The sequence below is a fragment of the Lycorma delicatula genome, chromosome 7 (assembly GCF_047948215.1).
Source record: "Lycorma delicatula isolate Av1 chromosome 7, ASM4794821v1, whole genome shotgun sequence".
NCBI classification, from domain to species: Eukaryota; Metazoa; Arthropoda; class Insecta; order Hemiptera; family Fulgoridae; genus Lycorma; species Lycorma delicatula.
Window position 1 is genome coordinate 35,905,644 of NC_134461.1, and position 27,104 is coordinate 35,932,747.

General features: G+C 30.8%; 3 protein-coding genes across 4 annotated transcripts in view; 1 reads left to right on the plus strand and 2 right to left on the minus strand.

The window, feature by feature from the left end:
- Positions 1-7,875: 7,875 nt before the first annotated feature.
- On the minus strand, positions 7,876-12,092 carry Pstk (Phosphoseryl tRNA kinase). The gene has a single exon (XM_075370293.1). It carries the CDS (start codon positions 12,090-12,092, stop codon positions 11,088-11,090), a length of 1,005 nt encoding a protein of 334 aa, XP_075226408.1. The 3' UTR covers positions 7,876-11,087.
- Tim9b (Translocase of inner membrane 9b) lies at positions 11,943-21,410 on the minus strand. The gene is made up of 3 exons (XM_075370294.1): positions 21,211-21,410; positions 13,623-13,718; positions 11,943-12,369 (listed from the first exon to the last, which is right to left on the minus strand). Exons 1-3 carry the CDS (start codon positions 21,232-21,234, stop codon positions 12,154-12,156), a joined length of 336 nt encoding a protein of 111 aa, XP_075226409.1. The 5' UTR covers positions 21,235-21,410; the 3' UTR covers positions 11,943-12,153.
- Positions 21,411-21,905: 495 nt separating this feature from the next.
- The window catches only part of Arfip (ADP ribosylation factor interacting protein arfaptin), a 30,446-nt gene continuing 25,247 nt past the window's right edge, over positions 21,906-27,104 (plus strand). The window contains exons 1-2 of one of the 2 annotated variants that reach the window (XM_075371456.1): positions 21,906-22,033; positions 22,974-23,158. In XM_075371456.1, the coding sequence (XP_075227571.1) occupies positions 22,984-23,158 (175 nt within the window). In that variant the 5' untranslated portion in view covers positions 21,906-22,033; positions 22,974-22,983. Of the gene's footprint in view, positions 22,034-22,054; positions 22,393-22,973; positions 23,159-27,104 lie in introns of those variants that run through there. The other variant, XM_075371457.1, reaches the window with a different exon arrangement.

The window sequence follows — 27,104 nt, forward strand, 5'->3', positions numbered from 1 at the left end:
TTGCTTAAAAGTTACATCACCTACTGTATTGATTAAGGAACTGTAAAATTTACTATGAAAAGATTCTGAAAGCAAGTAATTATTAAAAATAAAATATAGTGAATTAAATTTTGTTAATGTTGTAGATCTATTAATTTCAGCAAGAAAAAAAAAATATGATGCTAGGCATCATACTGTGTCACAAAGCTGTTTCAATAAATTTCATATGGGAACATTGATCACTTTTACAATTGCATGGAATATAATATGTGTATGCTACATTATATGTTTAATCCAATGCTTTCACTACAGATTTTCTTATATATATATATAGTAATATGTATTAATTGCTTTATTTATTTTTTTTTATGCTTATGTATTTTTTTGATTGGGTATTTGGAAAATAATATATATACTATGTGCACAAAATTCACAAAACAGATGGAATTCAAAACAGATGGAGTCATCCAGTGGGGCAAGAATTATTACTCTATGATAATTAAATTATGATTATTATAGCTTTACGCTATATAATCCTTTTTTTTATTCAAATTAGTCCAATTTGAATTGATAAGACATAATACTTTAAATGAGATACAAAGGAATTAGATAAAAGCTCTTAATAAAAATGTGTATTTCGTGATGGACATATATAGTTAGAATATTAAATTGTCACCTCTTGAGAATAATGTACCTTCACAAGATCGAAGAATTTTATGTTTGTCACAAATCTAAATTGGTATTGGTTTCTACATTTTTTCACTCCTGACCTATTCTTTGGCTCTCATGGGTCATTGAGTCATATAGGAACTCTCACTTTAGAAGAGAACAGTGAGTGAGGAGGACCTCAATTTTTCTGTGTGCTGACTCAATAGTTTTCATGTCACTGGCTTAATCTCCTTTCTATGTTTTTTCTGTTAAAATAATACTGTAATTAAGATCAATTATAAATGGGTTATGCATAATTCTCCCTCTTTGTCTTATTCAGCTCATTATTTTCTTTTCTGTTCAAAAAGTAAAGAACTTGAAATTAGGGATGAGGAAGAATTCAACATGTTCACAAATGTTATAAGCATTATGAGTAATATAATAAAGAAATAATTCAAAATTGACCTGTTACCAAAATTATGATTTTGGCAATTGCATGAATTTCTTGCAAATGTTCATTAGCTCCTTACAGTGCAATAGTTTCTGAATAAATTTGAGTTATATATAATCATCGTTAGTAAATGTCACTTATATGTCTGTTTTATGTTTCTGGTATTTCCTTTCGTCCTTTGTTAGTAACAGATTTTTAATTTAATTAACACATCACATGCAATAAAACTACATGATTTTTACTTTTTACAAATATTTTTGTCTTATTAATCTGTCAATAATTATATATATGTATTATATTATAGGTGTGTATATATATATATATATATATATATATATATATATATATATATATATATATATATATATATATATATATATATACACTAGCGGACCCGACAGACGTCCTGACGTATGTGGGATGGCATTGTTCTGTAATAAATGCACAACACATAAATATAAGTAACTTATATAAGCTAAAATTAGCAGAAATGTGAACAAAATTTCATTAATATGACTATCATCAGTTTGTGATTGTTGTATTATTGTAATGGGTTTATTGATTAATTATGTGTAGTATGGTTAATATTTATTTTCACTAAGTATTGAGATGAAAATTGAATTAAAAATTTTTAAAAGTCATAAAATTAATAATTAGTGTAATTACAGTAGAAGTCCATTAGTCCGACATCCAACAGTCCGGAATGCCCGATGGTCCGGCATCGCTCCGGAAAATTGTAAAAATTTTGGTTTTCTCCAAAAGTGTGTCTTTAAAGCAAATAAAAACGCTCGAGAGCTATTCGGAAGTTTTCGGAGTAGTTCGGGATCATCTGGAAGCGCTCGGTATTGTTCGGAAAAAATTAGCGGCCGGCTAGTCTCAGCTGTCACAACAAATTCAGGTGCAGTGCAGCTCCGTTAATCAATCACGAAGCGTCTTCGCCATTTTTTTGTGCCTTGTTGTTTTGTGTCCTTTCACATCGCAGTAAACGTAACTTTTGAAACTGTTTATAAAAAAAGTGATTTTCGTTCTAACTGTACAGTGACCATGTTTTCAAAACCTAAGCCTTTGAGTTCAAAAGGAGAGAAACGAAAACACGTAACACTGACTCTCAATCAGAAACTAGAAATCATCAAACGGCTAGAAAAAGGCGAGAATAGAAATGTTTTAATGAATGAGTTTAATATTGGCTCATCAACTATTTATGACATTAAAAAACAAAAAGATGAACTAATGAAGTTTGCTTCTCAATCGGTAACAACTGAAAAATTGGCTTCTAGACAAACATTAAAAAAACCAAAACTGGAACAGCTAGATAGTGTATTGTTCAAATGGTTTAGTGCAGTACGTTCTGAAGGAAAGCCGGTAACAGGGCTAATGATTGTTGAAAAGGCAAAGAAATTCGGCCAAGATTTAGGAGTTGCTGAAAGTGAATGTAATTATTCTGATGGTTGGCTCAGAAACTTTAAGTTTCGGCATGGAATTCTAAGAATTGATGTAACTGGAGAAACACTTTCAGCAAACCAAAACTCTGCAGAAAAATACAAAGACGAGTTTGAGAAAATCGTGGCTGATAATGATTTAACACCTGAACAGATTTACAATGCTGATGAAACAGAGCTATTGTGACAATGTTTACCAACTGAACAGATTTACAATGGTGATGAAACAGGGCTATTGTGACGATGTTTACCAACATCTACACTAGCTGGGGGAGGAGAAAAAGCAGCCAAGGGTTTTTAAAAAAAACAAAGACAGATTAACCGTTTTGCTATGCGTCTGGAAACCACCGAGTGACCCCTTTTGTGATAGGTAAATCTGCAAAACCCAGGGCTTTTAAGAATGTTACACACTTACCTGACCAATACGATGCTCAATCAAATGCGTGAATGACTGCCGCCCTCTTTAAAGACTGGTTTTTTCACCACTTTGTGTCTGAGGTCAAGGAATCCTTCAAAAGCCTTGGTCTACCAGAAGATACTAAAGCCATCCTTCTTTTGGACAATTGCAAAGCCAACCCGCCAGTAGATGAGTTATAGTTTCTGGAAATATTGTTGCTACTCTGCTCCCACCTAACGTAACACCTTTGATTCAACCCACGGACCAAGGGGTTATTCAAAATTTTAAATGCTTTTATAGAAGGTCTTTTATTCAAGGCCTGTTAAATGCCGACTGTGACGTGACTGATTTTCAAAAAAAGTTTACAGTAAAAGATGCCGTCTATGCTATTGCACTGTCTTGGAACCAGGAAAAAAATACAACACTCCAAAAATGCTGGAGAAAACTTTGGCCAGCTGCAAACCCTGCATCTGACCTAACTCTACAGACTGATGAGGAAGAAAACCATCAAGACGCTCTGACCAAAGTTTTGGATGTTGTTAGAAGTGCTGACAATCCCTTGAAAAACCTGCCTGAAGATGAGGTAGAAAATCGACGAGAATGAGCCTGTTGAACAAGAACTAACCGATGAGGACATTATCAACATAGTAGTAAACCCTCAGCCTACTCAAAATCTTGAAGAAAGTGACTCAGATGCCGAAACGGAAGAAAAGGAAAAAATCAGCTGGGCAGAAGCTGCAGAATCACTAAATAATTTTATCTCTTTGCTGAGGCTAGTACTAGCTACAGTGCTTCAGAAATTATTGATTTCCATATCATTAGAAATAAATTTTATACTAAACGCCAAAAGTCAAGCAAACAAAAAGACATTCGTGACTTTTTTAAATCTAAGTGAAATATGTTTTACAGTACGTGTACATACATTATATGAAATGTAAAATAAACTTTGTTGTATGTATTTGCATACTGTATTTGTAGTTTAATTATTAACCTTATAATTACCGCCCGATAGACCGGAATTTTCGGTAGTCCGGCACGAGCCGGTCCCGAACGTGCCGGATTATCGGACTTCTACTGTAATAAATTTTTATTACTTACTTTTACATACTCATTACATACTTTTACAGCGCTACACACACTTTACATATTTACGAGGATACGGATAACAGCTTACAACGGGAAAACAGTCCCTGGCCAGGCCAGGCGTGGATACAGTCTTGTTCGTGGTATCGACTAGGCGAGACAAGGTTTAACATAATTTCATTCAACTTAACATAAGATTTTAAATCTTATATAAATATTTAGCTAAAGTATTAAATTGGCATTCAAAAATAATACTCGTATTAATTGAAAAAATTACTAAAATTTTTTATAATAAAAAATGTTAATTTTGAAACGCTCAATTATCGTTACTTTACAGCACTAATGTACACACTTCACATATTGGCAAGGATATGAACTGCGGGGTCGTAACATAATTTCATGCAACCCTACAGAAAACCAAATTATTTGATATTAGAGAATTTAAAATTGTTAGAATAAATATTTAAAAGTATTATATAATTTCCTATTAAAAAAAAAAAAAAATACTCGTATTACTTAAAACTAACCATTTTTCATTACATAAATATAAACTAAATTAAAAATAAATACACTGTACATATTAGTCGGCAGAACACCGCCTTCTTGATCGCGGTAACCACAAGGCGGGATGAGGTCGTAACATAATTTCATTCAACCCTACAGAAAAATGCCAAATTGAAATTTGGCATTTAGTTGTATTTGGAATAATTGAAATTCTATTTTTTTATTTCAGTCGTCGTATACGAGTACATTGTGTAGTTGTAATTATCATTTAATCAATATCAATTTCGAAGTTCACAATTGAATATAATGTAACGTTCTTATGTTACATAAGAGCTCGATCGCAGCCCCAAATTCAGAAATTGAACGCCTGGAATGTAGAAATTACTTGACATTCTTAAATATTTTAGCTAAATATTGATATTCTAACTTTTTAAATCGTGTAACTTCCCGATTACAAGATTTAAAAAAGTTGAATCAATATTACTATTCAATCCGATACTTGTCTAGTATCGTATTCTATACTATTGGTGTTCAGAAGATGTAGTTAAAACCTTGCAGAAGTGAGGGTAACTGCGCGAACGCAGTCCCAACACTCTAAAATTGAACGCAGTTTTCTTCACAGGTGGTCAGGTGTGGCTACCGCCTGACCATTTTTGTTTTCCCATGAAGGGGGGGGCAGGTCTGAGGTGGGTGTCCGAAGGGTGTGAAACGTGACGAAAAGTGGTTTTTGGAGTCAGGGGGTCCGGGGATGTGAAAGATTTATCCGGTAACCTTATGCCAACAATTCCTCACTACGTATCCATTAAACCAAAACAGAGCTAGATACAGCACGACCTCTCGGTATGAGCATCCACACTCGACTGTCTTACAACAGACAACAGCAGTACACACATATTTGGGACGATATAGGTAGTTCAAACACCTAATATGGAATTTAAACAAGCAGCCAGGCGTGGTCACCGCCTCTTGATCGCAGTAACTAGGCAAGGCGAAGCCGTAAAATTTCATTCAACCCTACATTACTAAATTACTTGACATTTGAGAAATTACAAGATTTGAACATTTATTTTATTTAAATTGCTATTCAATCCGATAATAGTCTATCGGTATCATCGTAATTTAATTTTTATAGAAGTAAAAACTAATATTTAGCATTTCTTCGCTACAACAGTAAAATGTAAGCTTTTTTCAAAACAAAAAATTGTGCTATTCACAAAGAGTATCTCAAAGATAATACACCATTATGAAATGAAGATAGCTGTGGCCACCTGGATCCGAGAAAGAAGGCCAGAATTTTCAGTGATAATATAGAACAACAAAGGGTCTGTAATTTATTTTTTAGTGTGTACTGTAGGACCGTTTTTCTATGGCATCTGTGAGTTCACTGTTTGTCTGCATTTACCAACCTTAATCTGTTTTGTCTCATCCTTCTCTCTCAAATTTCTAATAGTCTCCTGTGGTGTACCGCCTAATCTTGCCCATTCTAAATACGTTTTTTGTTTGCACTGTTTCATGGCTGTGCAAGTTATTGTTCTTTACTAATTTGCTTCTTTGACTAATCCATTTGGTTAAATGATTTGGTCTAAGTAACCTAAGGGTTCATACATGAAGACATTAACGAACTTGAAATGATGTTTTAATCTTCCACAAGAATAGTAAGGAACAAGTTATTTAATTCAAACGTTTTAGTTATGTAACTTCTGCGTAGAAGTGAAATTCGAACTTTATAGGTAGTTACATAACTAAAATGCTTGAATTAAATAACTCGTTTTTTTCTTAACAGAAAATTATGGAATAAAATGAACTGCCTGTATAATTTTATGCATTAAACTTTCTTTGAATTTTGGTGCATGCTGCTGTTTCACTACCAATAAAATTATTGTTAACATATTGTAATCATGATTAGCAAATTTTATAATATATTTTTAGACATGCAAAATGGTTAAAAGGCTTTTCTTCAGGATTAAATAATTTTATTAAAAAAATGATACTTTAAAATCATTGTTTGTGTGTTTTCATTACCAAGAGTTGAGTCAATTTCTACTTGCTACAGTTTGAAAATTGAGATCGAACAGATTTTACCTACAAATGTGAATAATCAAAAATAAACATCAAATTAATGTTCTTATTAGTCTATATCAATGTTTTTTTAGTTTGTAAGAAACCAAATTATGTATTATTTACTGCAAAATAAAATTGAAAATCTTAAAGGGTATTTATTTTAAAATAAATTTCATGGTAAAGGGTAATTGATACTGAGTAGTTTTTCAGCAGAACAATTCATTATCAGTGTAGAAGTATTATAAAAAATGGATCAATTTTGTTGACTGACAAAATAAATGCATGCATTTATCATGGCATCTTCACGTTGCCATTGACAAATTTTTAATCATGCACTGGATTTTTTTTGAAGCTGTATTCTCTTAAAAATCCTGTACAGAATGGACTTATCATTTAATTGTGCTGCAGTACTTATATTTATATGATGAATATTCATTTATAAGGCTGATGAAGTAGCAACAAATTTACTGATATCTTTGAATGCATCCTTGGCCATGATAAAAAGGACAAAAGATTTAGGCAGAATCTGCCAATTTCCAAATTGGCTTTGGATACTGTTAAATAGGTAACAGCAGATATTGTCATGATATGTAATAGGACTTAAATAACTCCTCTGGGTTGATCCAACTGGTGGTATACTCCACCCAGAAGAGACTGGTATGACAGCCCTTGTGGTTGGGGCTGTCCTCCCTTCCCTACATGAAAATCCCCTGTCCCTTCCCTCTTGGTCCTTTAATTGTATTGCCTCAATCAAAAACTCTTCTGCTGATTTCAAGTGTACAGTTGATGCCATCATATATTCCATCAGACTGTCTGGTGTCAGCCCCGACATCCCTGCTGGACTAAACCAAATGTGAAGTTAATTAAAAAAGCCTATTACTGGATGTATCAGTGATAACACTGGTACATCCTGTACCAGTACAGTACATCAACACAAGTTGAAGGGCACATTAAATACTGCTTAACAGTGTGGGCTACTAATGCTTGTTTAATGTTTCTTGATATATATTTATATATATATCTCTTTCAATTATATATATATGTTTGTAAATTTAAACAAATGACTTGTCCCTTCAAAGTAGCCCTCCTGGTGTAACACCAGTGTTTCCATTTTTTAGTAAGCATTTTAAGTCCTCATTTAACTTCTTTTGATCTAACTGCAGGGTCATGTCTGGTGATTAGAGAACCTGCTGTTCTCTAGTTTAAGTTAAACCATGTTTAAACCATGACTTTCATTCACAATATAACCGTTTCATCTACGGTTACTGTATAGTAAAAAAAGTAGGAAAAAAAGGCAAACAATTTGTTGCTAGTATTTTTATTGAGGTTTTATCAGTTCTGTAATACAAATTCTGTAAAATTACATATTTTTGCAAAACCTATTAATTTTATCCTACTTTCAAAACAATCATCAGTAAATGTAAGTTTTTTAACATCTTGAATGTAAATGTTGAAAATGGCACAAATAGAAACATGTTAAACAATGGTGTCAATTTACTTCATCAAGAAAGTCAAGCAGTGAACAACTAGAAATCAGAATAGGACAAAATACACATTTAAAAAATATCTGCAAATACCTGCATATTTGCTTGTTGGAATTTAAATTCTGTAATTGCAATGTAACATGCAGTTTGATAAAAACCCACCAAATAATTCATTAATGTGGGCATTACTAAAAGGTAGGCAATAGTGTTTGTTTACTGTGCGTTTTGTGACTGGTGTGGCAGACATGAAAAACTTGAATTTCATTTTTTAAATAAGCACCCAAATGAAAAACCAAGAACTAAAGATCAAGCTAGTATCTATATTTATATTAATATCTATTTATAAATATTTATACGATTTAAGTAGTTTTGAACAGGATATTTTTATACTACTTAATTAAAATTAGTATAAACAAATGCAGTGCGTAGCAGAACATATGGCAAGAGTACACTGTTCCCCATGTGGAGCATTTCTAAAGGAGATATAGGTTCTTAAATCAGGCACTTTTGGTATTTTCTTTTCTCTCTACCAAGTGAATGCCAGTTAAACTGGTTCACTGCTCATAATGGTGTATTAAATTTGCATAATGTAATTTGAAAAAGGTGGGTCTGAGGGTTGCTGGAGCAGCTTAGTGCCATTATTAAATCTAAATGTATTAAATGATGCTGATATTGGTGAGCTTATCACTCCAAGGTATTACCATGAAAGCAGAGATTTTTGATTTTTTGGGAACTAAAAATCCTGAAACAAGCAGTTTCATGTCTGACCCGTAGTAGACCTGTATTATTATTATTGATATATCACCACGGGCACTTCACACAAGGGTGGTGTTATTGTTCAGAAATTTTTGATGGACAATATTTGAAAATGTAATTAAAAATTACAACTGGAGAATTGGCTGTGAGGAAGAACAAGTGAGTTGAAATAATCATTCCAATAAACCCATTTTTATTATTTTTCATTGCTTTGCATAAAAGCAAACTGCAAATGGATGCAATTTGAGCAAATGCATCCAAAAAGACAACACTGAAGCTAAAAAGTACTAGTAGAGCTAAATAAAATTCTCTAAACCTGAATTCATTCACCAGCTACTTGGGACTATTGTTTTAGAATTTGTGATGAAATTTAGTTGTACCACACAAATGTAAACATAAGTAGCTGGACAATTTTTGATTATTACACCAATGCAAAACACAATAAAGAGAATGAAAATTTCAACAATTTAAAGATGGAGAAGGAATTTATTCAAATGAAAATCTTCATAAGTTCTAGAAAAAACTAAGTCATACTGTAGCTGGTGTAGCAAAGTCAAATCAACTTGAAATAGGAAAATGTTTTAGTAGCAAGTTCTTAAGAATAGCAGAAGCAGCAGATGCAAATACATTTCAATCTTTAGCAATTTTAAAAAATTAGATCAATAAAAATTGAGTGTACAACTTTGATATTAAAGCTCTTTTTTACAGCTAAAAATGATGAAGAGCAATCTTGCAAACTAACATTTAAAAAAAAAAATACTTTACAACAAAGTGATCCAAGAACTATTTACCAACACTGAAGTTAATGCTGAAATTTCAATTTTCCTCCTTGAAAACTGCTTAAAAATCTGTAGTGAGGCTGTATGTGAATCGGTTGGATCAGTCATTGGCAACCATCTGCGCAACTCAAATGTTAAACTTGACACTATTTCAAGAAGTATTCATTTCATGGAATGGTCCTCCCATTCATCATGCACCACATAAACAAATTCACCAATCATATAAACATATTCAAAAGTCATATTGGCTCCACAAAGATAAATGAAAGCTGCCTTTTCTTAATGACTTGAACTGATAATCATCACTGCACTCATTATAGGTAACAGTCTTTATGAAGTATTATTAATCTTGTAATGAAAAATTTTGTACCTTTAACAAAATAATTGAACAGTCCTACAGACATCGAATCAGCAGATTTTTTATTGGCCCTACAATATTTACGTATATTCTAAAATATATAAATTTCAGCACCTGAGAGGTAAATGATGGTAAATCCTTTGGATTTCCGACTGTTTACCTCTCAGGTGCTTTGTATTCTAATAATTAGCTTAATAAGTAAATAATCTTTTTTTAACATGTTTCTTAGATTAAGCCTCACACATTTATTTTATTTCAGTGGTAATCTTCCCTTGAAGCCATCACAATACAGCTAATATTAGACTATTGTGTTTGTTGAGTTATCATTAATAATGTATTTCTTGTTCGTAAGATAATTTTTTGAATAAATTAAGTGTCTGGAACCCATGTATTTTTATAACTTCTCTTTTTATAGCTCATCACACACAATAAATTGGTCAGTCAAATGGGCCTTGCCTTAGTTATGGGTAAATTTCTGACTGAAAAAAATTGTGTTTGGGGGTTCAGGGGTCTGAACATTTTCTGCTCCCTTGCTACCCACTACCAAAATAAGGACTGTAAAGGTATCTATAACCAAGTAATGGTGCTATGGTGCTGCCAAGATATCAGGTAAGACATGCATCTCAACAGGTACTACATACCTATAAATGTGTGTGTGTATATACATACACATAATAGCATAAAGGCAGCAACAAATACTGCTGCCACCTTCAAGTACACAAGATCTCACGTAAAAGATAAGGTATTTGTCTACTGATAATGCATAACATCAAAGATCTAGAAGAGTGCAACAGTGAATGCTACAGATAGGCCTATTTTGGTAAAGGAAGGCAAAAAATGAAATATCATAATGATGTATTCAATATTACCTACAGCACACATTTAATATTTGTAGATAACAACAAACTATTCACTTCTTTCATCCTGTTCCAGTTTCAACAGTAAATCCACTACTTCACTTTTTAATACTCTTTTGTAACAGACCATTGTTAAGAACTCTATGATAATATAGAATATGTACAATAATAATATTTCAGACAAATTTAACTATATTTCTGAAATAAATATCTAAATAAGGAGAACCATGATGCTGTACATTTGAATAATGTACATAAGGAAAACCTGAGCCTCAAAAAGATCTAGAAATATTATTTATCACAATAAATATCATTAGTTAATATATCTAGAAAATAATTATTAAGACACTTATTATGTTCATCTGATCTACTAGAACTCAGAAGAAGTGAAATAATGTTAGGTGGTACAGTAAATATACCAGATTTTAAATCTTTAAGTAACTGTACTCTTTTATTATTAACACAGTCAGCTATATATCTGATCTGTGAATTATTATGTTTCACTTGTTTTATATAATTACCAATTATATTACGTAATTTGACATCTACTTGATGAACTAAATTACAATTTGTAATTCTTTTACTTTCTTCATAATTTTCATAACTAGTAATAATTACATCTTTAACCGGTGATTCTAATGCAGATAGAATAATATTATACAATTGATTTAACACTAAATATTCATCAAAGTTTATAAATGCAGGTATTGTTAAACTATGTTGTTCCCAACTATTATTTGAGGTATTAGGTTTTTCAATTAGCTCATTCATTTTAATAATAATCTGTTCAGGTACAATACTAACACCATCTCTTTTTTTATTATATTCCAATGCTTTATCCAGTGATGCTTCTAAATAAATCTGACAAAAACTTATTTCGTATTTTCTAGCTAATTTGTAATATTCATAACGCATACTTTTGTAATACATATTATCATCTATGATAATAAACATATTATCCTTATTATCAGTACAGTAATTATTATTAACGTATAATTTACTATTTAGTGAATTTTTATATCCTTTAAAATATAATATAAATTCTTCAACACCAATAAAAACGTCTGTACGTCTTTGCTTCCAGCTCATCACATTGGAATCAGTATGGTAACTAATATAATCATCATAAGAAACAGGAATAACACATAAATTTGAAAAATATTTACTATTTGAACTAAACATATTTTTTGAAAGATGATTCACTAAGAAATTTGTTAAATAAGTTTTACCACATCCTGGTATACCTATTAATAAAATTAAACATATATTTTTATTATTTTTCAAATTAGTTTCCATATCTATTTATTAATAACACTTAATAAGTCCCAACTAATGAAACAAACAGTTTTGATGTATATCAGCTTTGTGCAGTAATTGGTTGAGTTGTTTCAACTGGTTGTTGCTGAACAGGTGCTATATTTGTGTTAGTATCAGCCGAAACCATTGCTGCTTGTGCCTGATTCAACTCCTCTATTCTCCGATTCATTATAATTGGCTGTACTTCCAAATACACGGACATCACTTTATGGTTCACTTTTATATGCTTTAATGTACATAAATCAACACATTTTTGCTGTAAAAAATATTTAAAATTAGAAACGTATGTATATATATATAAATTTGCAAAGTTTACAGACAGAACGTTACAAGTGATGATGGTGAGAAACAATGGTACAGCAAGTTTAGAAATGGGTGGTTTCAGATAACTGGCGATTCATTATTCAAAGTTTTTTTTTATCATTTTCTCAGTTCATGAAATGATGAGGCTATCATAAGTTTTCTGCCTAGAGAGCTAAACTTCTTTCACAATAACAGTTAGGTTTGGAGTTAACCTTTCTTGAGTGATAGACAAAAATTTATTCAGTGAATTAAGAAAACAGTGACTTATCACTATAAACAAAAATTTATGGTCAACATTTTCTACCAGGAAAGTCACGGAGTAACTGTCTTTTGGGATAATTTAGGCTTACATTAAAAAATAGTGATAAATATCTATTGTTTTATTATACTGGTAAAAGCAGAGTTTTGCTTGTTTCTTATTATTTTAAACTTATTTAAAGATTTATTTATATGGGATTACTCTCATTTTCTGTTTAACCTCCGGAAGCACCAAAAGGTATTACTTCACTTCAGAGGATATGTGTGAATGTAAATGAAGTGTAGTTTTGTACAGTCTCAGGTCAACCATTCTTGAGATGTGTGGTTAATTGAAACCACATTGCCATTTCTTGCCAACGGCCACACCACGTTGAATACACCAGTTCTCGTCTGATCACCGAAGTTAAGCAACGTCGGGCGCGGTTAGTACTTGGATGGGTGATATTGCCATTTCAAAACTCACTTCCATTTAAAATTTTTTTTTCAATTTCTCCATTCTACAGAATGAAACTCTGAACAGAAAATTGTTATTATCAGACAACTACCTTGTTAATATGGTACTTTAATATAATAATAACAACATATCTTCATAATCATCACTAACATTTTTATGTTAATGATGGCATTTGTATTAATAATTTTTTCATGTCTTTTTCTATACCTCTTTTATTCTTAAAATTTACCAATTGGTATAATATAAATTGATTTGATACCCAAATGTAAACAAAATAAAAGACATGATTAATTTTGCTGTAGGTATTAATTACTTCAACTATTGCTGTTATGATTCAGAACAGAATAAAAACAACAGTTAAAATAATTTAATTTTCTTTACGTTTATAGCTCCACCTTATTAGAATGAGATTATGAAACCAAAAATAGTAAATTTACAAACAAGGAATTGCTATAAATGAGAAATTTGAAAGTAAAAATCTATACAATATTTACCTCTTCAGAAGTCACAGATCTTTCACCAAGTGTATTAACACAATGTAAAAAACAGTTTTCAGTTATTTTATTATATTGTTGCAAAAAATCTTTAAACTGGAATAAAGCAAAATGATATAAGAACAAACATATTTTTTCTTATAAAAATAATGTTGAAAAAAAAAAGTTTTACTACATATTTAATTAGTCAGCTTGAAGCAGAGTAATTCACCTGGAACAATTTAATAATATCAGTTTTAATAAAAAGCTTAATCCTTGAATATGGTTTAAAAGAAATAAAAGAATAATTCAACTTCTGTGTAAGTCACACACTTCTATCGTAATAATAAAATTCAACAAACAGCTATTGGGTTGATCTAGTGGAAAAATCATTGTTATAAATCAGCTGTTTATACATGAATACACCTCATTTACATGTCATACACATCATCCATGTTTAGTCATCATCGATGACTAAACAAATTTTAAATAAGTTAATAGTTTGTTTTTAACAAATAAATAATATTTAAGAAACATTACAAAATGAAACAAGTTCTAAACAAGTGTAAAAGTAAAACAAAAAAATTGTTGTTGTTTTCAGCAAGCTCAATTGAAACCATAAATTTAGCTACAGTATAAAAACACCTAAACCAATGAACTTTTAACTCCACTGAGACTGCCCACAACCTAATGCACATCTCTTACATGGGTCTGAATATGATAAAAATTTTAAGTAATAAAATACGAGATGTGTGAGAAAAGTAATGAGACTAGACTTTTTACTTACCAAAGTTTTTATTTTTTACAAACAATATTATCCCCTTTAAAGTAGTTCCCTTGGGCAGCTATACACCGGCGGAGTCGTTATTCTCACTCCTGGTAGCAGCGCTGGGAGGTTTCAACTGGTAGGGCTTTTAACTGGTCAGTCACAGTCTTTTGAATGTTCGCCAGTTCCAAAGTGATGTCCTTTTAAGACATGTTTCAATTTCGGGAAAAGGAAAAAGTCACAAGGATTCAAATCAGGTGGGGGTGTTAAGGAACTGTAGGAATGCGTTTTGAGGTCAAAAATTCCCTGATGGAAATGGCCGCGCGACACGGGGCATTGTCGTGATGAAGCATCCACTTGTCTGCAATGTCTGATCTCACGCGAATCACTCTTTTCCTGAGCCTTTCAAGGACACCTTTGTAAAACACTTGGTTGACAGTTTGGCCTGGAGGAACAAATTCTTTATGCGTGATACCCCTACTGTCAAAAAAGCAAATCAGCATGGTTTTGATCTTTGATTTTCTCATTCGACATTTTTTCAGTTGAGGAGATGACTGAGTGTGCCACTCTTTGCTTTGTATCAGGATCATACTCAAATATCCAGGATTCATCACCTGTGATCACATGATTGAAGAATTCTTGGTCATTGACAATCCTCTCAAGAAGATCATCACACACGTTTCTTCGATTGTTCTTTTGTGAGGTTTTTCAGCACCAATTTTGCACAAACCTTTCGCATGTCCAAATTGTCTGTCAAAATTTGATGTACGGTGTTGTTTAAATTTAACTGTTCACTCATCATCCTTATTGTTAAACGACAGTCTGATCTCACAAGAACTCTCACAGATTTTGAAGTTGAAGGTTTCCCTGAGCGAGGTTGATCTTCAATGTGTTCTCAGCCTTCCAAAAATAATTTGTGCCAGCGGAAAACCTGAGCGCTTGATAAGTAATGTTCCCCACAGGCCTGTTTCAACTTTTCAAAGGTCACTTACGGATTCCCCAAGTTTAACACAAAACTTGATTGCACAACGCTGCTCTAAATTCCGATGCTCCATTTTCATAACAAACAAAAACACAACTTCACTGATGGCACTGTCAAAAATAATTTGTTGGCTGAACAGAGTTGAAACTTGTAAATTTTTATGTGGAAGGGATGAAAAAACCGGTCTGACACAGACCAGTAGATACAGCATTGCCAGATCGCTCGCAGTGTTACCCATCTCATTACTTTTCTCACACACCTTGTAATATGAACCTTAAAACAGACAATTCATTTCATAAACAAATATTAAGAGCAGGGATAATCATTTAATCTTATATGAAGGAAAAAAACAATTCTAATAAGTTACTAGATATTGGTCCCCTATCATTAATCTACAATTAACTTTGTGCATCATAATGATAAATTTAAGATTCCTAACTATCTAATTCTTGTTTACTACATTCATTCTTTAATACACTTGTTTCTAATAAATTAATTTTATGGCAATGTTGATTCACTGCTGATTTCTCTAGTCTTCTACATAATAATAAGTTTATTTCCAATTAAATCAAATTAATTTAGATTTCTTAATAATACAGTTCAGACAACACTCCAGATTATTGGAAATTAGATATCTGTAGAGGCACGCCTGTTTCATAAATTACCAGCAATGTAATTAATTAATACAATAATAGCAAAAATAAAACATCAATTTGATACTATTTTAAAAGAAGCCACAAGTGATAATCACCGTAAACTTATTGTATAACGTACTTTTCATTAAATGAATGTAGAAATTCCATTTGATGACATACTGACCCTTATTACTGAAATCAAATTCGATCAATCCAAGACAAACATCACATCATGATCGATTATAATCACATCAATTGTACATCATATGTACTGAACAACATGAAACGCTAATTAAAATATATTTATCAAACAACACATGTAATCCTGTAATAAAGTTACAAACCAATCAAACCTCAAAAACATTGCGACTGGTAATTTGACAGGCAGAAATGCTCTAGATCATCCATCTCAAATATTTAATTCAAAAGGGATCTTTTTCTCACAGAATAAGTTTCATCTTCCCTGATATCATGAGGTAAAGCCATATAATCATATGATCTTTTGAAATTTTCACTTTTTGGAAAGGGAACAATAATTTTTACCTTATTTCTACCAGAGAATACAATATTATGATCTCATAATAAAAGTTTGTTATTAGCGTTATTGTTAAACATACAAACTAATTTTATAACATGCACTATGAATAAACTAAATAACAGAAATAAAGAATAAAATTAACAAACAAAGCACGATAAAACAAGAAAATATGAAAAGGTAAATAACAATATACAATACTAAAAAAAACATTAAATAATCAAATATATATCATTATTAAATATAGATATGATATTTAAGAAATAACAAGATATTTGATAACACCCTCAGATTGTTTTTTAGAATATAATAGGATGTTAGCTCCTAATTTAAATTTCTGACAAAATGCTGTGTAACGCACGCAGTCCACATGGATGTGGTGTATTGTTAGTTGGCAGTTGCAGGGAACACAAATGGGTGGATCGGTTTGATTCGTTAGGCGTTTGTGTGTAAGATAAGATCCATGTTCTATAGAAGTTATCCATTAAATCAAAAAATGAATATTCAATTTTCTAGAAGTTTGTAATGATGAATTTAACTGACACTCATTAGCAATCAACTTCACTATATGTTTTTGGATTATAACTAATGGCTCAATAACAAATTTATATGAACTCTCCAACATGTTACTACATACTGATTCTAAACTGCACAAGAGAAAAGTACATTTTCATTATATAATTTGGACTCAAATAAAATAATAAAACCTCACATAATGAACATGATTCTTCCATGCCAATTGCCTATCTAAGATCAGTCCATTATATATAGTACTATCAATCTTAATGATAAGATTCATAGTTACACAAGTTTCCATCCACAGAATCAAAATTCATTTTTGTAGAAATTTTTATGTGAAGATAAAAGATTTTCATTGTAAGCATTTTCAATGATGCAAGCCAATATCCTAGCAATAATTTTAAAAGTAGCGATTCTTAAAATACACTATCTTTTTAGTATTTAGACAATAACAGTTTTTATTCATGCTTTATCTAATTCTTTTTTCTATTATTCTTAAGTAAGATTGTTTTCACTGCTAAACTTCTGTTGATTCTTCTCTGAATCTTGTCAAATAATCAACAGTATCTTAATAAAATTTTTTTGTAGTTACTTTCAGACAAAGTGGTATTAAATTTTCTCTGTAAACCACATTAAAAGTTGCCATCTTAGTTGTATAGATAAAAAAAATATTGTTTTTATATATATATATATATATATATATATATATATATATATATCTGTGAGCACAATCTTTTTGTAAATATCAAAAGTAATCTCATTGTATTTACTAAATAATTTTAAACTGAAAAATAGAGTGGCAATATCTTAAAACTTTCTGTTTAAAAAAAAAAACATTATATTTTTGTTAATTTGCTTAATTTTTAAGAAAACTTCTGACAGGATAAAAAATAGTGAAAACAGCAAAAAATACATTATGTACCTAAACCTGACCTATGGGAAACATTGAAATTATTTTTTAGTTTTCATACCTTTGTTATTCATACCAAATATATCGGAGAGCATAATTTTTTCAAAAATTCTTAAGTTTTGTTGCTAAGCACGAGTATTGCTTTGTCCAAAGTTTGAAGGCCTGTAGTTCTAATTTGACGCAAGGAACAATGTTTTTTGATTATAAAATGGATGGGCTCACTCAAGTGGTTACACTTAAAATTGCTACTTCTGCTCTCACACGACCTACTTCTAAGCTTGTTCTTCTGCCCAATCCTGATAACTCTAATAAGAATTCTATGCTGCCAACCGAACATCATCAACAACTCTGTTTCTGACTGCTGGGAGAATGTTCAATTTTTGGTCAAGGTCACAGACACACTATTGTTTGACAGCCAACAGTTTTGTAGGTTTTGCAATACCAGGCTAGAATTTGTCAACAAATCAGTGAACGGTGTTATAAACAACATACCAATGAAATTACATCATAATCATCAACATAACACAGGATTATTTATTATTAAAATTTTGTGAGTGTGGGAATGACGATGTCAGCAGTCCATCATGCAGTTCTCTTCGTGCAGTGGGTGTGTTAGCTTCGGTTGTGCTGTGTAAATTTTTTTTGTTATCAATAAATCACCGGGTTAAGGTCTTTACAAGATTTAAATTATCTAAAGAATTTATTTAATTCTTACTTACTGTTCGTGGCTGATGGTCTGGACTAGGTAGTAATTACGAAAGGGTAAAGAAAAAATAATAATAAAGCACATCAACACTATTTAAAGTTTGTTAAATTTATAATTATACTGAATCGCAAGAAGAGTTTATGCATCAACTATACTAAACTAAAGGAAAATAATACGGTAAATGATATTTATGCTACAAGAACAGAAGACTAAACTGAGAATAATACAGTCTGCATTGAATAAACATTACATTCACAAATAAAAAATACAGGAATTCAAACACATAATTAACATACAGCACGAAAACATAGCATGGTCAGTATTACCGAGCATAACATTTTACTTAAAAATAATCTAATTTTAGTTTTTATATATTATATTCTGACAATCCAGCAACAGCCGTGAACAGTAAGTAAGAATAATGAATTTTTATAAATTATAATAAATTAAAATGTTCTGATCAGGTAATGTTCAATTCTACATTTGGTCAAGAAGGACACACTTACAAAGACACAATGAACAACAGTTGTTTCTAATGCACGGTTTACACACACAACTTAATTTAAAATATTTATCATTTTATTTAAATATATTTTTTCGTTTATTTAATTCAATGATTCTAAGTAAAGTGCACATTTAAACCTAATTTAATTCATGCGGGTGTTCTTAGGCAAATATCATTGCTTGCCTAAGAAAAATATGAATTTAATTATGCAAGATCTCGAGATACTGAGTGCACTACAGCCTCATCCCCTTGATTTTTTAAATTGAAAATTTAATGACATCAATGCATCATATATAGCAGTAATCTGATGAAAATCAGATTTTTTGGTCAAAATCTGTCCAATAGTTCTGGAGATAAAAGGTGGTTTGCAGGCCAACACTGAATACATGTATATATAAACATTAACATCTAGAAAAATTCCATCTGTTTGTTTTAGGTTCCTTAAGTGTAAAAATATCAAGATCTGGTAAAAATCGCATAAGGCCAAATTGGACCAATTACAATACTTTCCCTTCTAGAGCTATAGTGCTATCTAGACAGGAAAGAAAAAACTTAAACATGATAAAATTTATAAACAGAAACAAACTAAATGGATATATAAAATTCAAATCAAATTTTGACCAAAGGAAATTCTGAGCGATTACTTGATCAACTTAAAATTTTTTCATAGTTTAATATTAAAACAAATTGTTAGGGATGTAGGATGTAGGGGATACACCAAAATTAAATGACCGGCAGTAGATAGGGAATCTTAGAGCTGCATCAAACCAGTCAAATGACAGAAGACAAAAAAAGTTTAATATACCATAATAGATATGCTTGGGTCAGAAAAACACAAAATCAAAATAGTTAGGCATGTTTGGATGTCGGGTAATGCATGCAAGGTGAAGTTTGTGTCATATTATCAGTACCTAATAAAATTAGCAATCAGTTTTGACAACCTCTTCAGAACCTAATCTGAAGGAGAGGTTAGATTCTGTAAAGAGATTAGGATTAAGTTGGAGTATTAGGGAAGCAGGGATTAACCATAAACTAACCTTAATAGTTGTCTTAGTAAGCTGTTGAAGATGACAGAGGCACTCTTTGCAAGGTGATTATCCATTGTAACATGACCAATAGCATGGAACATGTGGTGCAGTCTCTCTCTGACTTGTGTTACCATACCTAGGTAATTTATCCTTAATCGCTCTACACAAAAGTCTAACCTTAAACTTAACTCTAACTTTACCACAGAACAGATTATAATCTGAACAATCTTTATAATTCACAAAACTAAGAGCTAATTCACTAGAGTACTGATAATGCAGCCCAGACTATGATCTTGGATGGATCACTTGGTGTCCAAACCTGCTTCTGATATTTAGATTTGTGTTTTCTTAATCCTAAGCATATTAACATCTAAAATCCTAAACATTAAACTTGCTGACTTGTAGAAGCAAGCACAACCAGATGACAGTTCAAAAAATTTATACAATAAAAACTTGGCATCCAGAAAAAAATTCAACAATACCAAAGAGTAAAAACCATTAAAAATACATTAATTGACATGGTGTGAAAATAGTAGCACTTATCAATAAAAACTGAACATTTTTGGAAGTTAATAAAAATGATTTATTACAGGATTAGGGTCATTTTGTTGTTAAAAAAGTACTTTAAAACTTCCAATTGCTCTTACGAATTTTCTCTGAAACTTTTTATGATAGATTGTAAGATGACAAATGAAATTCATTTTACAGATCTACCACGCCTGGCCGGTGTTTAAATCAAAGAAGACTCTCACTCCACCAATGTCAGTAAATAGTTTTAAGAACATAAATCCAGTATGGATGGAATTATACATTCTGCGTCAATAACAATCTATATTATAACAAAAAAGTAGCAATTTTCCTTTAAATAATTAATGTACAGAACTCTGATGCAAGACAAATTATTGGAGTTTTTCAAACCAATTAAAAGTTAAGACAGGACTGTTACGTTCGTATTTCACATAGTTCAGTCTTAATAATAAAATAAGTACTTAGTGAACTTTTTACATGTTTGTCAATACCTACGTTACGCAAAGACATATAATCCATGACTAAAGAATAAATTTGGTGAGGTAATATTATTAACAAATCCAACAAGTAATTGAGAAATTTCAGTTAACGTTTTTTTATTAAAAAGTGACCCAAACTTTAAAATGAACTTCAGAACATCGAATAAGAAAACCAATTCTTCGGCATGGTTATATCAACTGGGAATTATCGATATCTGGCTTTCGATAGTTGTTTGTCGAAAACATGTTGTTAACTCCTCAAAGATTTCTAGTCATTTGTTTTCGAAGTTAATTCTATATTTACTTATTATTTGGTATTTTATCTCATTTCTTACGGTAAAAAAATTAACCAAATATTGCTTGTAGCAAATACAAGCAGACTCAAAAAAAATTAATTATCATTAATAATGTTAGTACGATTGCAATTTCTCACTATACGAATTCTGCCAGTCTAGACAGCCAACATAAAAGAATTAAGATATTGCGCATAAATTTATTATATATAAAACTTGTATAAATATAACACCGTAACTGTTGGTGGGTGTGTGTTTTAATTAACAGTCGGGTAAAAAATACACTACTAACGATTAAGAATACACTTTTACACTTTTTAATTAAAAAATTATTTTATCAATTAAGATTAAGTTTCAATAGAAAGCTTTGTGTTATAAATTAATAAAAAAATTCCATTATTTATAAAATTGTTAACAAAAAAAAATTCGACATTTCTAGTTTTACTTCAACGGTGGCAGTGTTTATTATGACGTCATTTGAATTTGTGTAGTGATAGATTACTGGGTGAGGTATTGAGGGTTTTGATTATTCGTACTGTTCCTGAGGTATGATGTTTAATATTCGTATCATATTTTAAATGTTCTGTTTGTTTTTCCTATAATATTCTAAAAAATATATATTGATAATGAAATTATTATATACAGCAGTTTAGTTCTTTCATGTGTTATATGTGCTGTGTAAACGTATTCGTACAACCTACATATCAGTGCGCTTATCTTAATGTATTTAGTTAACGTTTTATCAATAATTTTTCCGAAAGCATTCTAATAAAATTCTAATATGTGTTTCAGTACTATTTTTTTAACATAAATACTTGTCAGAGGAATTCCGTTAGTTAAAAAATTAAATATTTTTTGACAGTGGCATATTACAATTTGAGGTGAATAGGTTATCTGTTTATCGGGTCAGTGTAATGTTTTAATGTTTCATTTGTATGTGCTTTAAGTTTAGCCATTTTCTTGTCTAGTGCAGTTTTAATTTTATTCGAACATGCTGCCATATATCGCAAATATAATGTATAAGCCCAAATTAATTAAATGATTTGATTAAACTAATTGAATGTGCTAAAATTTCAGAGTTTAAGCAGACTTTTTTGGTTAGTGTTATTTTATCACAATTTTAAAGTGGTGTTAAACAAAAAATAATGCTATAATAAATTTTAATTTGGTTACAGAACAATCCTAAACAAAATTTTGTTCTATATCTTACTTGCAGTTAAATAATTATTTGTTTAAAACAGCATGTTTATTTATTTAATTAGTGTTTGTTCTAATAGTAAAAATAATTTGTTTATTGCTGATGAATTTTTATCATTTTTTTAATCACTAATGGTTTACATTTATAAACATGTTGAAAAGTCTTAAAATAAATTTAATTAGTAAGGTATCTTAAATTGTAATTTTAAGATAGGTGTAATGTTTATTTTGGCCTTTTGTTTAATTAATGGAGTTTTGGTCATCTAACAAGGTATTATAAATATTGCAGGTAGTTGCAGATGTCTAATTCTGGTAATAGTCCTGTTGAGCGTAATTTACATGAAATGTTAAGAGATGCTCCCATGATGAATGAAAGCAATAACGCTGTTCATTCTGGTACTGCACCTCCTACACCTCAAAGAGATGGCTACAATTATCAGCATCCAAACTCTTTACCATTGAATAATACTACAGGTAACATTTATATAAAAGGATTTGATGACATCTTAATTTTGGTTATATTTTAATTTTTATTGTATTGTAATGAAACTAATATAATAATTCTTAATAAGTTTCGTGATAAGCTACTACAGTTTCTTTTATTAATGTTTTATTATCTGTTATAGTAATTTACTATTGTTAAATAAATTTTAATAGAAAAAAAGCACTATTTAATAACCAGTGTCTGTTAATTGAATGAAAAATGTGTAATCTAAATTACTTGGTAATATTAAAATTATTTATTATTAAAATATTTTTAATGATTTGAATAATATATTATTTTATTGTAATATTTTCAATATTACTATAATGTATTTCATTATAATATTAATAAAATTATATCAGTTGAGATAACATCGAGTTATTGTGTTTTGGAGGAAATGAAAACTTGTTAAAACTTATTAATTTAGAGTGACTATTTCAAGAATGTTTGCTATAATATTGTTATTTATGAACAAATTTGAATAAATACGTTGTCATTTTCTTTGTCATAAAATGCGTAACATTTTTTTTTGTAGTAATGTGAATAACATTTAAATAAACTAGTGGTTGTAAAGATTTTAATTAAATTCAATAGTTTACATGGCCGCCATTTTGAAGTGGAATGAAAAATCTGGTTTATTGTTTTTATACAAGTAAACCTCTAGGTGCCCTAGCAGTATACAGAATTTCAGCACGATACAATTAACCATTCCTGAGAAATAAATTTTTTTTTTTTAAATACAAAATTGTGAAATAGCTGGTAAACTAAGTGTTTCCAGACATATGCTGATTGTTTTTTACTTATTTCATTTTGCTGGACCATCCCCAGAATTCTTAGAACAGTTTTTACAAACATTCAGATTTATAAATACATTTTATAAACAAGCCTATTAATGTTGTTACTAATTAGATCTTTTGCTCAGAAAAAAATAAAAATTTAATAACTTATTTTATAACTAAGTTTAATTTAAATATAAATTTATACATTCTTAATTTCACTATACAATTTGAAATTTAGTTTTTAGTACAGCAATTTGTTTATTAATTTTTTAATATTACATACCTAAGATGTCTTGTTAAATTTGGTCATCCATCATTACAGAGACTATCAAGAGACTGCACAAAGACAATTATTAAATAAATTAACATTACTTTTTATTTTTCATTTAGGAAAAATGACTTGAAGGATATCTAAAATCTCTGCATTAAAAAAATTTTAGCTCTGTGAAATTTATGTTTGAATATTGAATTGTCAGAATATTTGTAAAAAAAAAAATTATTTACAAATGAACACTTACAGTAAATTATAACAAAAAAAAAACTCACTCAGGGGGTGATTTTCTGTCAATATGTGACAAAACTTTTTGCCTAGGTATGATTAAATAATTAAATATTATAGCCTAATTTATTAACTACTCATTTGAAATTCTTAGATAAAATTGTAACTTAAAAATTTATGTAATTCTTCTTCTAGGTAAGTGTTTACAGCTACAAAAGCTGTCTCTCTCATCCCAACTGCCAGACTCTTCTATCCGGCCAGCTTTCCTCCTCCAAATTCCTTCTCTCTATCACCTTCATCATTCCAGATATCCACTGCCTTTGAGGTTGTCCATGTTTACTCCCCTTTCCTGAAGTCCATTCCAACATCCTCCTAGGCCATCTATACTCCTCCATTCTCTGAACATGCCCATACCATTGTAGTCTTCTTCCCCCCAAATCATCAATTACTGTACCAGTTGCCCCAATTCTTCTTCTGATCTCTACATTTCTCACACTGCATTCTAGAAACTCCACAACCCCTGTGCTGCATATTCGTCTCCACCTTCCCTCATCTCTTTTTCTAATTTCCCAATTAGGCTTATGACCTACAATAAAATGCTCTCAGCACTCTTGTACAACCTACATCTTAATTGCTTTCTGTATCCCTTCAGACCGCCACAAAAATTTACACTTCTGGGTAGCCATCCACCCCAAAGCTGTACCATGATTTATATCTTTTCCACTGTTTCTTTCCTGTGATAATCTAGAGCCAAGGTATTTAGTACCTTGTTCTAAGTACAGTATATCATGTCTCAATGATATTCCCATCTATAGTCAAATCATCTCCTTCTGCACCAGCCACTAGATACTCCATTTTACTGAAATTTATCTTCAGACCCCACTTAATAAAGGTTTTTGTCAATTTTCTTATCATGTAGCTAATATCAAACTTATGTGATGTTATGATGACTTTATCATCTACAAACAATGTGTGTGTATATATATATATATAATATATCCACGTCCACTCCCATCCTTCTATATTTTTCTGCCATTCTTCCAATACCTTATCCAAGTAAATCTTACACAGAGTGGGAGAAAGACAGCAACATTGACATTAACTTTTTAAAAACTTTTGACAGATGTTTTCCCATCTTAACAGCGCGTTCTTGATTCTATAAAAGTTATAAATTGCTTTTACATATGTTGGATGAAGGCCACAGTTACCAACAACTTTGACCAGTTTCTTCACTGGCATCGTATCAAGCTTTTTTTAGGTGTACAAAAACCATGTGAGTATCCAAATTTCTAATTATCCTTTTACTCAAAAGTCATCTCAGAATGAAAATATTATCCACACATGACCTTCCTGCTGTAAAACCAGCCTGCTCCGTTCCAATCATTATTTTCCTCTCATTTTAACAATACAACCGTACAACCTTCCAATAGACGACGTGACACTAATTCTTCTACAGTTCCTACAGTCTGTTCTAGCTTCTTTCTTATACATTAAAATAATATATGCCAGTTTCCATTTCTTTGGCATTTCCTGCCACTCAATAAGACAATCATTAAAAATACTTCAATCTTATACTCTGAGCTATTCTTAATGTGTTCTGTTGGAATGTTTCCAGGACTTGGGGATTTCCCATTTTTCCAGTGCCCTATAAATCTTTTCTTTGTTACACCACTCACCACCCCTGCCTTCTATCCCCAATGCTAGTCAATACTACATCTCCAGCAAAACACCTCACGGTTCTCTTTCATAATATCTTTTCCAATATATTTTTTCATAATATCTTTTCTATTCCTCCATTTTAACCATTGATACACTTATTCTTTCACAATTATCCTTCCTCAAGCTCTTTACAACCTCCCTAGTCCGGCTGCCACCATATATATCTTGATTCTTTACATGTACATTCCTACTTATCATTTTTTGCCTTTGGCTTTACCTTCTTTACATCTCTGTTAATTTTTGTATACAACTTTATGTCTTCCATATATTTGCTTCCAGCTACATATCCTTAATAAAGCCATCCAATCCTCCATTTCACCAGCCTTTCAACTTCATCAATTTCTCTATCTCCCCTAAAACTTCACTCATTGCTCCATGAATGTACCCTTTTGGTCGGCTATAATTCTCCTCCACACTCTCCGACCATCTCTGATCAGTAATCATTTTTGTCATCTGCAACATGTACAAGAACCTGACCGACTCCTGATTCAACAACTCCAGCTTGTACCTTGCGTTTCTTATTTCAGTTTCTCCTTCATTCTCTTGGATTTTAATACAACTGTATACACAACTTCACTGTTAACAAGAAATGATCTGTTCCACACTCAGCACCTCTAAACATCCTTACATCTTCAGTATGTAACCAAGATTTCTGCCTTTGAATCAGATAATCAATAATAGATTTCAGGTTCCAAGTAGGCAGTATTCAAGTATACGAATGTATCTCTGTATATTGAAAGTATTCATTCATTACTCGCAATCCAAATGTCATACACACATTAATAAACTGTCTTCCATTTAGTATTTACAACTTTATCTCCAAATCTTTGAATGATTTCATCATGTTTCTCCCATCGTGTTCTGGCTAATTCCCTAAAATCAATATTTCTTTGTGCTGGCTTATTCCAATAAGGGTATCAACAAAGCTCTTCTTGAAAT